An 18267-nucleotide genomic window follows, 5' to 3' on the forward strand; every position below is an offset into this window, starting at 1 on the left:
CATGAATCAAAGTATGGAACAGTGATGAAGTGATGGAGATGAAGTCAGAAGGTTACTTAAGTACATTTTAAGTACAGACTGCAGCTGTGAAAGCTACTGCTGGCTTTAGCAACAAGTCCTGGACAGAAATGAGTTAGAAGACAAGGTTGATAGAACTTTCTGGCAAACATGCTTAGGATTTGGAATCAAGTTTCTATCTGATTTACTGTCATAGTTATGAGTAAAAAGAGAAAGATTAGTTATCCACATCAACACCAAAACTGAATCAACTTTTATTTGCCTAAAGGCCTGTTTGTGTATTCAATATCTTCTAAATCTGATCAGTTGTTTCTGAGAAGCTTGCTGACAGAAGGAGTAAATGGGGCCAACTTTCTACATAATGGTAAGAGTCACGATTCAGTTTATTGTCAGTTTCTAGTTGTTATAATGAGCATTTAAAGAGAAAGTGAATGTTTCAGTTTGATAACAGCTGGTGAGCTTTCTTGGTTCCACATCCTGTAACACTGCTTTTAATGTCTCTTCTCCAGCAGAAGGCCATGGTCTCCCTTTGGGCCCACTGGGCGAAGCAGACCAAGATCACTCAGCTGATTTGGCTCTCTCATCCAGTATTTCTTGAAGCAAAGTCTCTGTTAGTAATGTCTAAAACAAACTGACGATCATATAGATATTTCCCCTGCACTCCACACGATGACAGAGACGTAGACTTGGACATGTACAAAGACACTCCGCTTTAAATCTATCCTGCAGCAGTCATGGCCTTATAAACAACACAGAGGATGGATGAATATAATCCACAAGGGACGCTGTAAATATTAATATGAGCAATAACACGTTGTGGAGAAGGGCTTCAAAAACCTCCACTGAAATTCTGGCAGCGTGGTCTGCACAGCCCATTGATAAACAGAGTGCACAGGCTTAAGAAGTGCCTACATAATTACATCAGCTGTTAGGTAAGTGTTTTTTTAAACATGAATAAATATGTCTATTTTCAAGAGTGTGCCCTATTACAAGACAGGTTTCAGGTCAATTGGGAAGGATGATGCTTCAACCTGCATAATTACTTAACTTGTAGGTCAAAGCACTTTTATATTTCACTGCTGTTTAAATGATTGAAAAATGTTTTTCTGAAACTGGAGAAACTGCAAAGAAAGGATATGGCTGGTGATGCTCTATATTTTGCTTATAACCAGGCGAGGATTTCTGATCCTCTGAAAGGAGGCCAACGCGGAAGTAACTTAGAACTGCATTCTATCAAAAGGCCACCAGGGGGCGACCGTTTTGGTGTCAAAAGGACTTATGTCTCTATACAGGTCAATGGAGAATTCACCAACTTCTCACTTGATTTCTAACCTCAGTAAACGTTTTCAAAATGTGTTTATGGTCTCAATCGCTAGTTTAAAGCCTTCTTCAATGCAACATGATGTTCATTTGAGAAATTTCGCTCTCCCTGATTTTATATTTGACAATAAAGCAGGGTATGCATTAGGGCGTGGCTACATCTGGATTGACAGGTTGATTGCCCAATGTCCTTGAGATCCAGCCCTCGCAACCATAGCAACCTCCCCGCTCCGCCAATGGCTCCGCCCATGGCCCCGCCTCATGCCCATATAAGTAGAATCCGTGTTTTTATTTTTCCCAGCATGCACCTGAAATTTTCAAGATGGCGCTGCCCAGATCCGAAACTATTGGTTTCTGAGCAGCAGTCCACAAACCAATGGGTGACGTCACGGATGTTACGTCCATTTCTTCTATATAGTCTATGCTTATAACCAACAAATCGCATGAAACCAAGAATGTATTGATCTTCTAACAGGTATTGTGTGTGTATCAAAGAATTATATGTTAGTCCTCTGTGCCATAAAGCGCCACTGTTGTCCAAAAACTATTAAAAAACACATCAATGAGCCACAATATTACACTAAATTACATGATCCCTTATTACCATGAACACACACACACACAAACGCTGTAGTTTAGTTTGAATTAATCCCACACACCACTCTGCTGCAAGAGGTACTCACTACAACACCAAATGTAGATTCATCCACCACTGAAAATAGACCCCAAGAAAGGCATTTTCTCCCATTTGAGTAATAAAAATAGAGTGATGTTTTCAAATGAGTGACTTGAAAGATCATGTCTTCAGTAAAGCATTGGACTCAAGGCTGGGAGCCACACAGGGTTGGATTAGTACACCCAGGGGCCCCTGAGCACTGAAGCTCATGTCCCCCCAAAAAACTTTTATTTCTTGATTGGATATTGCTGGTGTTGGGTGGAAACCTTGTAAGTCACATATTTAGTTTTGGACATACTAGGTTTCTGACAGTGACCATAATTATCAACATCAAGAGAACCGGTCAAGCCTCATGTTGTATTAATAAATAATAATAAATAACTAAATAACTAAGTATGTAGTAGCAGTAGCTTTATTGTCATTATATTGAGGGTCAGACAGCAATGTAACAAAATTTAGATAGCACTCCCTGAGCCATAAAACAAACAGCAAACAGCAGCAATGTTTGTTGTAACAGTAGCCCATATGTAAACTACTGATACAATTTAAGGAACACTATTTTTTCTCCCTTCACTGAAGGCCCCTATCTACTAAAGAAAAACAGCACAGTGGCTCAGCAGACGGGAGGGAACAGTCGCACTAATTAGACTGTCTAACTACCTGCCTGTCTGCGTTATAAGCTTTACTGAGCAACACATACGCATCTTGGCTGACCCAGGACTCACTGGGTCACTCTAAAAACAATGTGAGTGTTTCTATTTGTGTTAAGGTAGTGCAGACGCAGGGCTGAGACAGCATTACTTACAAACACAGACGTATACTCATTTAATCCACTAAGATGTTGCATCACAAAACAAGGGCATGAACCAGTCACTCACTGTCTCTGCTGCTGACCTGTCCTCCCTCTATCACGCACTTCAGGATGATTTGAATACAATCAAAATAACTATTAGGCTCCATGATGATGATTCTCACTAATAGGGGGGAGGGGTAGGGGTAGGAATGGGTTCAACTGATCAAACACTGGCTGCTGCTAATAAACATGAATGGTGTATCTGTTCTCTGGTTAATTGTGCTGTCTGTATTCAGACAAAGATTGTTATTGAAAAGATGCATCACTACTGTACAGCCACTAGTAGAGCGTGTGTGTATACAGTAGTTCAACAGGGACAAATGAGAAATGTTCAGCTCATGTCAATAAAGTTTCCCCATTAAACTAAACAGTAAAATTTATATCAGTGTTAGGGTTACCCTCGTTCTCAATAAGAGACTACAGCTACACTGAATCAATGTTTCATATATTATGCTGCTCATTTCATTTTGGTTGTAGTTTCAGGTTGTTAACATTAATTAGAATGCCACTAAAAACTGTAGTGTTTATGTCCTTCAGATGGCTTTTACTATGTCGTTATTTTAGCCTTTTTTAACCATCAAATTCAGTTTAATTCAATTCACTTTAATGACCACTAAGCAGACTCATTACGCCACGTGCCTCAAAGCGCATGATACCAATCTCCAAATTCCTACCATTTGGAGATTGTTTTATTGTTTATAGTATTTTATTTTTATTTTTTTAATTGCTTTTCAATACTGTTGTGTCAATTTTGAATTTCCCCCTTGAGGGATCAATAAAGTTACCCTACCCTGCCCTAAACTGTAAGCCTCACTGAATAATGCAAGGATTGAGATGGCAAAATGTTATACTTCTGGATACAGTGAATGATTGATCAATCAATCAATCAATCAATCAATCATTCATTCATGTGTTTTTGAAGCACACATTCTAAATACTACATTTTCACTTTATTTATTTCTATTTTTATTTCTATTAATGTGCTATACGGTCTTTAACAGTGCTATACAAAGTTATTATTATTGTTATTATTATCATCAATCAATCAATCAGTCAACTGCACAACTGCACTGTTTCTGTTTACTTGGTAACTGACTCAGTTCAGATGAATGAGAGAGAGAGAGGGAGAGGAGAGAGAGAGAGAGAGAGAGAGAGAGAGAGAGAGAGAGAGAGAGAGAGAGAGAGAGAGAGAGAGAGAGAGAGAGAGAGAGAGAGAGAGAGAGCTAATCCCCTCAGAGTGCTGGAGCTATGATGTCACAGTCTCGTGCTAGCTGGAGTGGCTGAGCAGTACTGACCTCATTCTGAGTGTGACACACTGCCGCTCAGGCTGTTAGCCAGTGATGTGACAAAGGGCTCAGACAGCCATCAGCCAGTCAATGTGTCAACCAGTCACCTAACCAGCCAATGAACCAACCAATCAGCGAGACACCAAGTCAGCCAATCAACTAGCCAACCAGCTGGTCAACCAATTAAGAATGGTCTAATGAGCCATTAAGTCACATCATCAACCAACTAGCCAGCAAGGCAATATTGTAGTAATCTATGGAGCCATTAAACCATCCACTCAGTGAGCGGAGTACCCTGCCAGCCGGTCAGCCCCTGTCCTCCTTTGCCATATCCGTCCCAAGCTGTCTGGCCTGACTCTAAACATAGCAGCAGACAGCAGAGAGGAACCCTCTGCTATTTTACCTAACACTGACATGACAGAGGCTTACTCCTAAATAATGCCTCAGACAGCAACAATCACCAAAATAACTCCAGTGATTTAAAAAAGGATCACCATTTTCATCTGTTATTCATACTGTAGCCTGAGTGAAAAAAACAACTTCATATTGTAATGAATACAATATCACAAGTCATGTAATACATTCTATCCTTTCTATCCTCTATTTTTTTTACCATAACACTGTGTCAGTGAGGAGTTGGTTCCATTGATTTGAGGGTGTAGTGTTAAATGTTTTTGTTCCTCTGTATAAATGAGCTTAAAACACTTTTCAGTACATTATAATGTTCAGTCCAATATAACACTAACACTACAGCACTAAATACAGCCTCGAAAGATACTGTATGTGCAAAAAGTAAAACTAAAAACTAATTACTAAAAATACCTAAAAGTTCTACTAATAAAACAAATATATTGGTGTGGAAAAAAGTACCAGCAAGAGTGCACTTAAATTTAAAAAAGATATTACACCTAAATAAAACCCCAAAATGTTATGTAATTTGATTATGTTATGATTTACGTGGCAGATTTTTTATTGTGGGTGTATGTGTGTCCATGCTGTAGATACATAGATGAAATATTTAAAATGAAAATAAAAACCTCCAATAATGTTAAAACTTTAAAAATTAAAAATACGCCACATCACTATCAAATCATCACTAACTGCATTAAGTAAATACAATATGTGCTCAACATCTTACATATTATTAACATTATTATTATATTATATGACATTACATTATCCAGTTATCACAGTATCAGTTTATATTTTACGCTCTGAAAAACTGTAAGTGGAGTTTTTAGCCATGCTAGTATTGTTGCTGTATGGATCACAATGTCTGTCTGTCAATCGCTCCTCTTTAACCCAGATTGAAATATCTCAACTATTGGATGGATGTCCATCACGTTTTCTTCATATACCCATGGTCCCCAACAAATGACAGACGCAAATGCTATTCAAATGCTAATAAGCAAATGTTGGCATGATAACACGCAGAACCAATATGGTGGCCATGGCAAACATACTCCTCCAGTCCACATGTTGATATGTCCATGGACATGATACTTAACCCCAAATAGCTCCCACTGCTGTGCCAACGGTGTATGAATGTGTGTGAATGGTTAGTTAGTGAATGGGTGAATGTTACATGTAGTGTATAAGTGCTGAGTGGTCATAATGACTAGAAAACCGCTATAAGTACAGTCCATTTAACATTTACCATTTCATCATCAGCATGTTAGTATTGTCAGTGTGAGCATGTGAACATGCTGATGTTAGCATCATTGTGCTTTAGTACAGCTTCACATGGCTTTTGCTGCTTCTTGTTTTTTAAGCAATCTTCCTGTTTGTGTCTTTTGACCTCTTCCCAGTTAGTACGTTTTATGACTCACTGTATTCATTTTACAAACCTCTCTGTATGTAAATAAGTTTATTAGTCAAGAGTATAATTGTAGCCTTATTAAATATTTTGGAGTATTTCTGCATCCCTTCATTCAAATCCCATCATTAAACTGCTCCCTTAAAGCTTTTCTTCCTTCACACAATGTGCTGCATAGACAGTGTAATTAGCTGTAGTATTAATAAATCAAGTGTTTTATTTGTTGGACTTTGTTGTAATTTGACTTGATTGAGAATGTAACATGTAGAGCTGTAGGCCTTACTGGATCTATCAGCTTTATGTCAATGTTGACTGCTACTGTAGATTAAGATCAAGGTAGCAGAGCACAGCCTGAGTGTTACAGACAGCTTTATATAAGTGTGTGTGTTTATTCGCGTGTGTGTAAAAGTACACAAACACCAGCAATTTGTAGTGAGAAGTGTTTGACCTCATTCTGCCCATGCATGTCTGCAACAGGTTCTCTGTATTATTCCCTTTTCTCACTTTTTCCTGCTCTCTGCACTTCTCCACCTCTAATCTTTTGTACTTGAATGTGTGTTTCTTTGAGGCTGACGTCTGCTTGATTTCAACCCCATTAAATTAGTTTGTATGTCTTGTCTTCAAGCTTGATGCCAAACTGTTCAGATACATGACTTCAGTAATTACTAAGTGTAAAAAGAACACCATCCAGCAGGAGAAAAGTGCTGTGTCAGTGGTCTTGAGTTATATGTGTGTGTGTATGTGTGTGTGTGTGTGTGTGTGTGTGTGTGTGTGTGTGTGTGTGTGTGTGTGTGGCGATTTGACACAGGAAGATTCTTTTGTGTTTGTGTTTGGAAAAGGAGAGACCAAACACTCAATTTGTACCACACAGCATATAAGACAAACTTGTTTCAGCCACCTCCTGATGATAAATGAACCAGCTTCCATCCACCCACTCTCTTAAAGAACCTGTCAAACCACACAACTATTCCACAGACATGCATATATAATAATTAGTCAGCTTGAGAAAACAAGGTTATGAATGTGGACACAGTTTGAACCAGGTCTCAGGTGATCAGGCAGTTGGTGTCAGAGACCAGGACTGAAGAAAATTGCCTTCATCAGACCTCAATCTTATTCCCGTCCAGTTAACCACTTAACACACGCCCCTGTTTTTTATGCTGTTAGCCTAAATGACATGCCCAAGTTGTGAGCAGCACAGATCCCGCATAGTTTGAGACTCAGAGATGTGTCTGGTATCATTGGAAAGGAAACACTCTCAGGATTCTTGTAAAAGTGTCTGTGTGATTCTGTGACTTACTGACAAAGAGTGGCAGAGGTTACAATGATGGGGTTGTTTACTCGCCCATAGGTTTGCCTTTACGATGACATGTGTACAGACATTCAGGGACCTCTCAGCAGGATATAGACACAATGAGGCCACACCCACAGGTCTTGGCTTCATGCAGTCCAAATTTGGAGTCAAAAGACCAAAAGATGAATTTTTCAGAATTATTTTTCAACAGGTATGTCCATGCGTTTTCCTCAGGTCCTTTTTGGAGACTCCAAATGGACACTTGATTACCAAAGCTGTATAACCACAATCAAACACCTATAACTTCACATCCCCTTTGCCTACAATCAAAATCTTGGTCTCTAATGAAAGCTGACGCCATATTATTATTATTATTAATATTATTATTATTATTATTATTACATATAACCATATTTTTTTGTTTGGCCATATCTATCTATCTATCTATCTATCTATCTGTTTATTTTGGTATAAGTCATATGTTAAGTTGAAGAAGAACCAACCGTGTACCAAAATGCCGAGTGCGTAATGATATATGGTTCAACTCTTTTACACACAGGTCGCACGCCGGTTACGCTTGGAGTTTGTTTATGGACAGACAAACTTAATAGCTTAGTGTCATACACCGTTGGAAACCTCAGACTATTGGCTAAAAGGTTATCAACTTCATTTCACCGAATATTTCCATAGGCTAGAACAGCAGTCAATCAAAGCCATGTCGTCATTGTTGTCGGTCACATGTCCTCATTGGCTTTGGAGACATGTACTGCCTAATCCTAAACACCGATTGGCTTGTGTGTGGTGTCGTCAGAAGCAGGAGAGGCTCACGGTCGTAAACATCTAGTCACGTGTACTCTGAGATGGACGTGCAGGTCAGGAAATGACGTAAACGGACCGTATATGGTTTGTTATTTGTGTTATTACGTTACGTGTTGGACTAAATACATGTTGACATATTGAGGAAAGTATTTCGGTTTTATGGAAACGGATTTCATATTTCACAAGAATGGATACTTGGCGAGCTGTACAGAAATTCTTGAGTCATAAGATGATCGTTGTGGATAAAGGGAAGACTTTGAAGGTATGTAGGCATTATAGCTTTTCTTACTTAGCTCAGGGGCTAGCCGAGCTAATCGCTAATACTATTACGGCTGTGAGCAACCATATAAGTTGTGAGTGGTCTTGAATGAATCAGGACAATCTAAGCTTTCCAACAATGTACAGCATGAATATATATGTTTAAGGGTTGGTGTTTAAAACATCCAGAAGAACTTGTGGCTACCTCCTAACATCCGTCCCGTTCCGTAGACGGAACAGCGTGCGTTAAGTGGTTAAAATAAAAAGTGGTTAAAAGCACCACCTGCTGACCTGAGAGCTCTGACTGGACTGTAATCAGTAAAAAGGTCAGAAATATAGTGGGGAACCACACAACAAGTGCAACAAGTAGAATTTTGAGGTTGATTCTGTATTACACTAGGAATTAATGAAGTGTTTTAAATTCTAGAGTAATGTGTTTTTGCATGCTCTGAGTGAGCTGGAGCTGGATATAGTGTTTATTTGGGTAAAGCTAAGCAAGCAAAGAGAGTGTTGCAGTAGTCTAACCTGGTCGAGATGTATGTATGAACCAGCTTCTAAGAGTCAGCTTGAGAAATAAATCTTGTAACTTTTAATATGTGTCATGGATAAAGGGGAACTATTATGCTCATTTCTGTCTCTATATCTTATTTTTGGACTCCACTAGAATAGCTTTGCATGGTTCATAGTTCAAAATAACTCCTTATTTATCTTTAACTGGCCCTTTATGTAGCCCCTCAGTTCAGCCTCTGTCTCTTAAAAGGCAGTCTTATGCTGCATTCCATTTACCTCAGAAGTCGGAACTCGGAGCTGGGAATGAGGTCACACCAGAGTGTTGTTCCAGTTTATAAGTCAGAAAACCAGTTTTAACCCAAATAGCCACTGATAGCAATACCAGTTGATAAAAACACATTCCACTGTATTATGATCATACAAACACAGCAGCAACACGTCCACAGATAGAAGTTGGACAACGCTGTGTGTACGATTGACTTAATGAGACACAAATAAGACAAAACAGGATATTACTACAACTTTCACACCGTTGATGCACGGGGCAGCTATCTTGGATTTTGAAGTCGGGGCTGGTGGGGTACGTCCGACTTTCTGAGTCGGAGATGTAACTTCAAGGGGCGTTCCAGTTGAAATATCCGCCTAGGAGCTCGGAAATTCCGACTTCTGAGTACAACTGGAACGCACCATTAGCTCTGTTCTCTATAAGGCCTGATGAGCCCACTCTGTTCTGATTGCAGAGGGGTAGCCAACTAGCCATATCAAAGTCATGTTAAGTTTCTGCTGACGAAAACCTAACATTTCCTGCCTTTGCTACTTCATATGAAGAGCTTTTAAGTGACTTGGAAGGACTTTTATAGTGAAGAATTTAAAGGAAATGACAAGTGTTCCTCACAGAATTAGCAGAGCTTCGATAGCAGCACTAAAAACTGGTTGACATATATAACATATGGAGATATTTGGAGCTCTTTGTTGTGTGGATCAGTTGGAAATAATGCAGGAAGGAGTAAGCAGAAAAAGTCACAGTGATGATGACTTTAGATGAAAAGCTGCAAGACGACCAGCACACCTCCAAAAGCTAAACTACTTATTTTACTTTGCACTGTTGTGTAATGGAAAAACACTCACAGCGTGTCAGCTCAACTCCAGTCATGGCTCAGCATGCCAATGCTCTCTGCTCACAAGTATTATTTCTACATAACTTTAACTCATTATTTTTGACACTTTGACTATGTTTAATACGAGCATCCAACATCGTAATACATATAACATGAAGCACATAATAGGTCCCCTGACATGACCCTCAACGGTTACTGCACTCCATTCAAAGTCTGGATCTACCAACATGCCATCTTGCCCCAAATCCTGTGGCCTCTGCTGTTGCTATTCCGTGCACATCACAACAATTGAGCTGAGCTTTGTTCCCAGGTGGCTTGGTCTACCCTGCAGCTTAAGCACCATAACACTGTATGGAAGCAGTAACATATTCCAGCTCTAGAAGTATGAACAGGCAGGACACAGAGAGCTGACCTAAGGGACCCAACACCCAGGGCGAATAGAGACGCATCTACCTCAGCAGGAAGTCCAAGCAGGCATGAAGGAAGAAAAAGCACACAGGATAGAGGGGCTAGAGCAGCAGTGAGCATGATCAAGGTGTGAAAGTGTACTCCATTTCAGGATAATCTGGGATAACATTTCACTAGTAGACCCCCACTGGATAATGTTCCTTGTCAAAGCCGTCTACAATGCCCTACCAAGCCCTGCAAATCTTTACATCTGAGGACAGAATGAGGCACCAATCAGCCCTCTTTGTTCTGGGAGAGGGTCAATGAAACGTCTTCTCAACAGCTGCCCAAAGGCCCTTGAGAAGATTGCTGGCGCCATGACCAGGTGCTTAATGCAGTTGCCAAAAGAACAACGACTGCTATTAACACCAGCAAACAACAACACCTCCTAAAGAAGGCCATATCCTTCGTCAAAGCTGGAGAGAAACCCCACCCTCAGCCAATAACTAGGCCTGGCCTCCTTCCCACAGCTTGTGACTGGCAGCTCAAAGCAGACTTGGCCAGCAGTTGAGGCTTCCAGACCAAATCTGTGACAGAAGCCCCAGAGAAAGCCACTAAGTAGCTATGGATCAAGAGACGGCTGCTGCTTGGGTGTAAGCTGGAGCATGATGAGCCCTGACTGAGTCGCCTTGGTGAAGGCGTATGATGTTGAAAGACACAAAACACCTGAGGATCCCAGGTGTGTCACTGATGATGCATTTCAGTACATCCAGAAGGTGTACTCGGCACCTCAAAAGCATCCACCATTCATTAAAATCCATGTGTCCACCCATATATGATGGAATCGCCACATGAATAAAGAGCTTAATGCCAGAAATGGCAAATGGCACAAATTAAAGATTGGGCCATTATCAGTACAGACCAAAAAGCCAATGAGAACTAACAGAATGAAAGTTCCTCTGCAGGGTTTTGGGGGAATCTGCCAGAAGGTCAATTTCTCAGCAATCAGTTGTGTGAGATACAGTGACTTCACAGTCACAGCCATGTTACAGGCCACCTGCAGTTTGCCAAACAACTCTGACAAACCCTTGAAGAGCAAGAGGAAAAAGAGTCTCTGAGGTTATGAGACAAAACATTCTGCTCTCTGGCCTGAATGCCAAGTGCTGTGTCTGGTGAAAACAAGGCAGCACTCATCACTGTAGTAATAACATCCTTATGATGAAGCATGGTAGTGGCAGTGACTGGGACACTGGCCAGGATTGATGGAACAATAAAAGGAGCCAAATACAGAGAGATCCTTGCTCCATGGAATCCCTATTCAATGCGTCATTTTGCCTCTACTCACTTCATACAGAGCTGCTCAATCATCTATGTGACTTTATAGCATTTACAATTGGATTTTCTGTGTTTTTGGTTATAATATGGATATAATATGGTTTCAAGCCAATTATTTAGGCCACATAATGATGTAAGGTGAAAGGAATGTCTGAGAGGTTATCATAGCCAATACTGGTAATGTGTGGCAGGTCATCTGTATTTTAAAGGGTATCTCAGTTATCTAAAATACATTTCATCATAATAACAATCATCCAATGGACCTTCAATTAGTATTGTAATTTTATTTGGACCCTGGGGCTGTATTTTCTTAGTTTTCACTCCCATTATTTACAGGCTCATGGCAGAGTCTTTTTACCTGTGTAGTCTATTTCATATATTCATCAAATCTCTCAAAACTGAAATACATGCCGCTAACTGTCTAATATAATGTGTTATCATCATTTCGGCAGCAGCGCCTAGAGAGTCGCTGCTCTAACTTTGGTACAAATTGATTGATTTCTCTTTCCCCGCTGAGATGGCAACAGCAGAGATGAATGAACCCTGACGCATGGCTTTCCAAAGCAACTGTCTTCATAAATATATAGATGCTATCAATAAAATGATGAATACATGTTTTCTACTATGCCAACATCCAGCTAAAGCTAACAACATGCTGTCAGACATTGTATGAGACATACAGAAGCTGACAATACAAAGTACAGGCAATCTGGGAGATACTGGATACCATTTATAAAATCTGTTAACCTAAAGAGAGTCATGCTCATTACATAAATGACGTGCCACAGTACTTTGATGAATTACATACATGACAGATGCATTCTCTCTCTCTTAGTCGATAAACTGGGTTTTGCAATGCTAAAATATGCAGCAGGGGTTTGGAGGAAGGTCAGGCTGAAGGGCAGAGGGGGTCATCAATCTCTATGGGGAGTTAACCCCATCTGTTTCCACCCACCACTGCAACCAGCAGCCTGTCTTAATGTCAGAGGAGAACTGAGTCATGGAAGAAGAGGTAATGCTTTGTCTCCAATCTTTGCCTATGCTGGCCCTGACACCTATGCATGACATACACATGTAGTCCTGGTTGTACACATTGATTGATTAATCCAGGCATCTGAAACTAAAAGGAAAAATAAGGCTGTGTCATTGCTATTTGGTGTCACATTCTACCTGCCTGAAAATCTGCCTATCTACAGGGCTGGGCAGACGAATAACACAGGAACTACACTCAGTTTAAAAAGTAAAATCAGTAATATAGCAAATCCTGATTGATACAAAGATGATGGTAAATGGTAAATGGACTGTACTTATAAAACGCTTTCAAGTTTCTGTTGTCTGATTGTTGTTACTGTTTCATGTAGTATGTGTGTTTTTATGGACCGATCTGAGTCTGAAATAAAGATTGAATTGAATTGAATTTCAACCACTCAAAGTGCTTTTACACTACATGTCCCATTCACTCATTCACATACATTTATACACTGTTGGCGAAGCCATTGGGAGTAATATGGGATTACGTATCTTGCCCAAGGATGTGCTGGAGGAGCTCAGAATCACACTGTCAATCTTCAAATTAGACAACCTGCTCTAACTCCTGAGCCACAGACACCCCAACCCCCCAGGATGCAAAAGGAACAAAGAAAAAAAGAAGAAGAGATAGCTTTTACCCTTTTAAAGCAATGAAAACATCCTAAATGGCTTTCTTTAAGCATGCAATTTTATGACTTTTCCTAAAGTGGTCCGCTCCATTCATTGAAGAGTCAGAATATAAACAATATATAAGGGTTAAGACAATGTAGTCTGTATTCTTATAGCATGTTCAAACCAAACGTATTACATACATATGCCAGGCCACACAAATTACACAACATGAATACCAATTTGTGTATTTGCAGTTGAAAAGTTGAAAATATTCAACTTGAGTACATATTGCAGGGCTTTGCAGCCGTTGCTCGCCGACAGACAGATGCTGAGTGCTGGGGAGCTCTGGAGGGGAGTCGGCAGCAGAGCCGCAGCTACTGGTGGGACAACATCTGGAATCGCACTGGATCCCGCTCTGATCCAAAGCTGTTTACTAGTGGGATTAGAGCTCAGAATTTATTTTGTCAACTTTTGAGATTTAAAAGTGGATTTATCTTCACTCTTGCTTCGATCTGCAGCAGGAAGCCACAGAGCTGCCAACCTCCACTGTCAGATGTTATAATGTAATTTAACATCCAACCATCCATCTATCCATGTTGACTGTTGACAGGAGGGAAAATGTACTTGAATGTACTTGATGGATGTATGAGATGGGAAAAGAAGAGACACTGAATGGAAATAATAAAAAGTAGTGGAGGTCCTGGTGAGTTTCAGTCAGAGGCTGAATTGAACACAAAGACACACACACACACACACACACACACACACACACACACACACACACACACACACACACACACACACACACACACACACAAACACACCATCGGACACGGTTGGTTCCTAATACTGTACAGTTAATGTGACATATTGGAAATCTTGTTTGTTGAATCTCTTGTGTGGCAGTTAGGTGTTGAACTGTGACCAGAAGTCACTTTGCCCAGCCATGAAATAATTGGTCATACAAAACCTGTAGACTTATTAAGGATTCTCCTTACGTTGGTTTATTGTCTCAAAACACAACCCTTGTATCAGTCTGATGTTTTCAATCTAACATCATTGTGAGCTGACTGTATCCTTACACATTTACTATTTACTTTCATTTTAGGTAGGTTTCTTCTTCCCCACAACATTATTTTGCAATAGTTAGTACATAATTCTGTAAAAGTATTACCTTTGTTAGTCTACCATATCATAATGGAACTAGGGTCTGACCAATACTGGATGTTAGGGGCGATGCCAATACTAATATGGATATTTTGGCTAATGATTTTATATATAAAGAATATATACACATTTTTTAGCAATTATTCCTCAATTGTATTTATCAAGCACTTGTGACAGATACAACATATTTACCAATACCGATATATCTGTGACAATATCGGCCAATTTAATCATTTCAGCAATAAATCGGTCGGGCTTTAAATGGAACATGTATAAGTAGAGTAATAAACAGAAGCACAGTGGCTCAAACATTGGACACAGAAAAAGTCATTTTCGAGAATCAATGAGTGGAATCAAAAAGGCTTTTTTAAAAATTCACTATTGTTCACTGTTCACTGAGCTGAATTTGTATGATCATATGAGAACACAGCAGTCACACTAAGACGCAGCTAAAATTTCCCTTGTAAAAATTCTTTAATAAACTATCTGCCTATGAGCGAGCCTGTGTTGTTATTCTGAGGAGGCCGGCAGCATCCAGACAGTGAGAGACAGCAGTCAATATGTAATGATAGCCAGATTATGATGGTGCTGAAACTGGAAACAAATGAGATTCTCTGTCTGCCTCTCAGATCTGAGTCACTCAACATGTGAACACACATTGTATTCAACATGCACAGCACAGCCACAGACACGTACACAGTCGCTACACAGGAAAGAGATGAATACAGAGAGAGAATCAATTGGACTTAGAGAGAAAAAGCCACGTATGGAGAAGCATAATAATGAAATGCAGGGAAAGAAGGGACCACATAAGGAGTTATCAATATTAATGTTTAAGATGCACCGAGTGAGAGTTTTTGTAAAAATAAACTGGACAAGACTTCTATCTAGAGAGATGATACACATGATAGACTCACCGTTCTCTGAGGTCATCCAGGCAGCGTTGGAGATGAACCTCTCCAGCAGTGACCAGAACATGTTCTCCTGTTTCTTGGATCATGACCTCAGCACAGGGATCTGCCTGGTTCAATAAACGCATCCCACGTACCAGCTTTGGCATTTCACCTAACACATAAACACAGAGTGGAAAGCAGTTTGTTCATTTGTCTGTAAAAGCAGTTTATTGGCGATAACATCTTCATTGTGAAGACAAATTGTACCAATGTACCTATAGTATGTTGATGGTAGCTGTTTGCAGTAGCTGCCATTAAATCAGACTGAACTGACTGGTCCTAATGATTAAAGAGTTTTCATTATTTTACTTTTGAATGACAGCAAATTAAATCCAACAAGACATAATGCCATATTTTAACTGCTCAAGTGCAACGACTGTCTACACCTGCTGTTCTGGTTCATAAACAGGACTGTGCAAAAGGTAAAAGTAAAGTGAGGATGCTTACAAAAATATTACTATGAATTGTTTTGACTTATCAATTAACTTCATCATGTGAGCAGCTCTGTCTTTAAAACAGCAGCAGTTATTCTTGGTACACCTGCACACTGTTTTTCAAGTACTCTGCAAATCGGTCGTTCCTCGGTTGGTTGAGGCCAAACCATCTGTTGCAGGACTCCTTGTTCTTGTTGTCACTGAACGTAGTTCTTTATGACTCTGGCTGTATGTTTGGGCATGTTGTCATGCTGCAGAAAACATTTGGGACCAATCAGATGCCTCCCTGATTGTATAGCATTATGAAGAAGAATCAAAACATCTAAAGTGCCTTAAAGCTTTTGCACAGTCCTAGATACAGCAGTGAAGGTGGTGATTAATAAATACACTTAGCAAATCACATCTCTGGTTTTATAGTTCCAACAAAGCTGTACCAACCACAGTGAGGCATGACTACAGTAGCTGAAAAAATGGAAAGACAAACAAAATCATATTGTTGTCTGGGAGGTGGAGAGTAGCACAGTGTGAACAGAGGCAGATGGTATGGGTTTATTAACATTTAAAAGATAGGTTCACTATTTTTTAAGTGTTTCAAAACAATAACCAGGCTCCCCGTGTGCACATATGATATAAATTATATAGATGATACTATTTTTTCATCAAATAACTTAAAAGTTCTGTACATGCACTTCAAAAAACTTACTTGGGTGTTTGGGCTCAACAGCAACCCGAACAATGGGCGAAGCCTCAAAGTTGAGTGGGGTGAAGGGTGGACAGGCGGGAGAGGTGGACAAGGTGGCTGACTTCAACACACACTCCCCCAGACCACCGATACCTGGAAGAGGATGGGACAGTAATACACATTAGCATAAGGTAAAGGCCTATTTATGTTCAACATACATCCAAAAATATGTACGTTATTTTCAAACGATGCTACCGTCACTGCACACATAGTTCTTTACGTTGGCATGGATGTTAACCAATACATCCACCAGGGGCAGCGCTGAGTCAAAGGTTTATGACAACAACAAACTCAAAAACAAACATGGCGACAGTGGAGGAGATATTGATAATGTTCCTCTTGCATAAAAGACAAAAACAATATGTTTAAAGTTTCTAACCAACTCACACAACCTTTCCTCAAAAAGTTCCTCCATTGTTATTTCTTCTTCGTGTCTCACTAGAGCTATGTATCAAGTAGTGACAGCAACACTGCCCCCTCCATGGTTTCCAGTGGTACTGTTCCGTTTGGTTATGGAAATGTGCAGAAATACGGACGAAATGACCGCGGAGCACGGACAGAAGGCTCCGTCCGTATCCGTGTCCGTATTTAACGTTGAGCATAAATGGGCCTTTAGGGTCTGACTAGTGCTGATGAGGAATGAATCAGGAGGAAAGAAGAGTCTCTATATGTATTTTGTTGTCTATTGACCATTTCTAGATGAGATGGAATGGGCTGTTTGCATGAAGACTCTGCAGATATCCACTTTGTAGCAACTGTACAACTCATTTCAGTATAAGGTAATGTTCTTGTACAATGCATGAGGCACATCATAGAATTCAAGCCGAAGCGAGGTCATACTATTCTGAAGATGAGGCACACTACACTGGTACACACTGTAGAGAAGTTGTGTTTGTTAGAAATATAATATTTCATTCAATTAAATTCAAAGTAATTTATTCTTCTCTTACGGGGTATATGTAGGTAAGAAAGTTAAAATAGTTCTTTCTTACACATAAATACACAAAATGAAAGAACAAGGTTAAAATACACACTGGGCGGTCTAATATCCAATACTGCAAAGGGACATTATGTCAAAAAGTGCAAGTGCATTTATCAATCTTTACACAAGGTCTACTAGCTTGTGTAATAAAGGCTGTCTTTGTTTTATATGCAGACTCTGTATAATGCATTCCTGTTGGCAGTCACTTGAAGTACTCACAAAGGGCATGTGCAGTGTCATTAATAATCTTCCTTTTTGAAGGTTTGTTGAGTACTAAGTAGTGTAAGGGATTTCTGTGTTTTGCCAATCATTTCAGAATTGAGGTCAATAACAATGACCTGCTATCGGTTCTTTTAAAATGAAAAACTGAAATTATTCTTATTTAAAGTGGTGTAAAATGTCCATATTCTCTGGTCTACTTAAGCAGGAGTTTAGATTGATGGAGGCAGTAGAAGCTGCTGAGCCTTTTTCGCACTGACATCTGTGTTTTCACTAAATCTCAATCTGTGATCAAATTCAATGATAATGGTGTTGATATTTAGCTTACTCCGATGTTAATTGGTTCAATTTCATCATATGGTGCAAATAAAAGTAAAAGTCACGCTGACTTTTAGCAACTCAATGTGGGTGTTCTGTGACATTCCAAAAATCAAATGAA

At 39.7% G+C, this 18267-nt stretch overlaps 1 protein-coding gene across 1 annotated transcript in view; it reads right to left on the minus strand.

Annotated features, from left to right (window-relative positions):
- The window catches only part of efl1 (elongation factor like GTPase 1), a 124351-nt gene that overhangs the window by 25973 nt on the left and 80111 nt on the right, over positions 1-18267 (minus strand). The window contains exons 16-17 of the mRNA XM_053322686.1: positions 16589-16720; positions 15416-15563 (exon numbers count right to left, since the gene is read on the minus strand). Of these exons, the coding sequence (XP_053178661.1) occupies positions 15416-15563; positions 16589-16720 (280 nt within the window). The remainder of the gene's footprint in view (positions 1-15415; positions 15564-16588; positions 16721-18267) is intronic.

Source organism: Scomber japonicus, chromosome 1 (genome assembly GCF_027409825.1).
Source record: "Scomber japonicus isolate fScoJap1 chromosome 1, fScoJap1.pri, whole genome shotgun sequence".
NCBI classification, from domain to species: domain Eukaryota; kingdom Metazoa; phylum Chordata; class Actinopteri; order Scombriformes; family Scombridae; genus Scomber; species Scomber japonicus.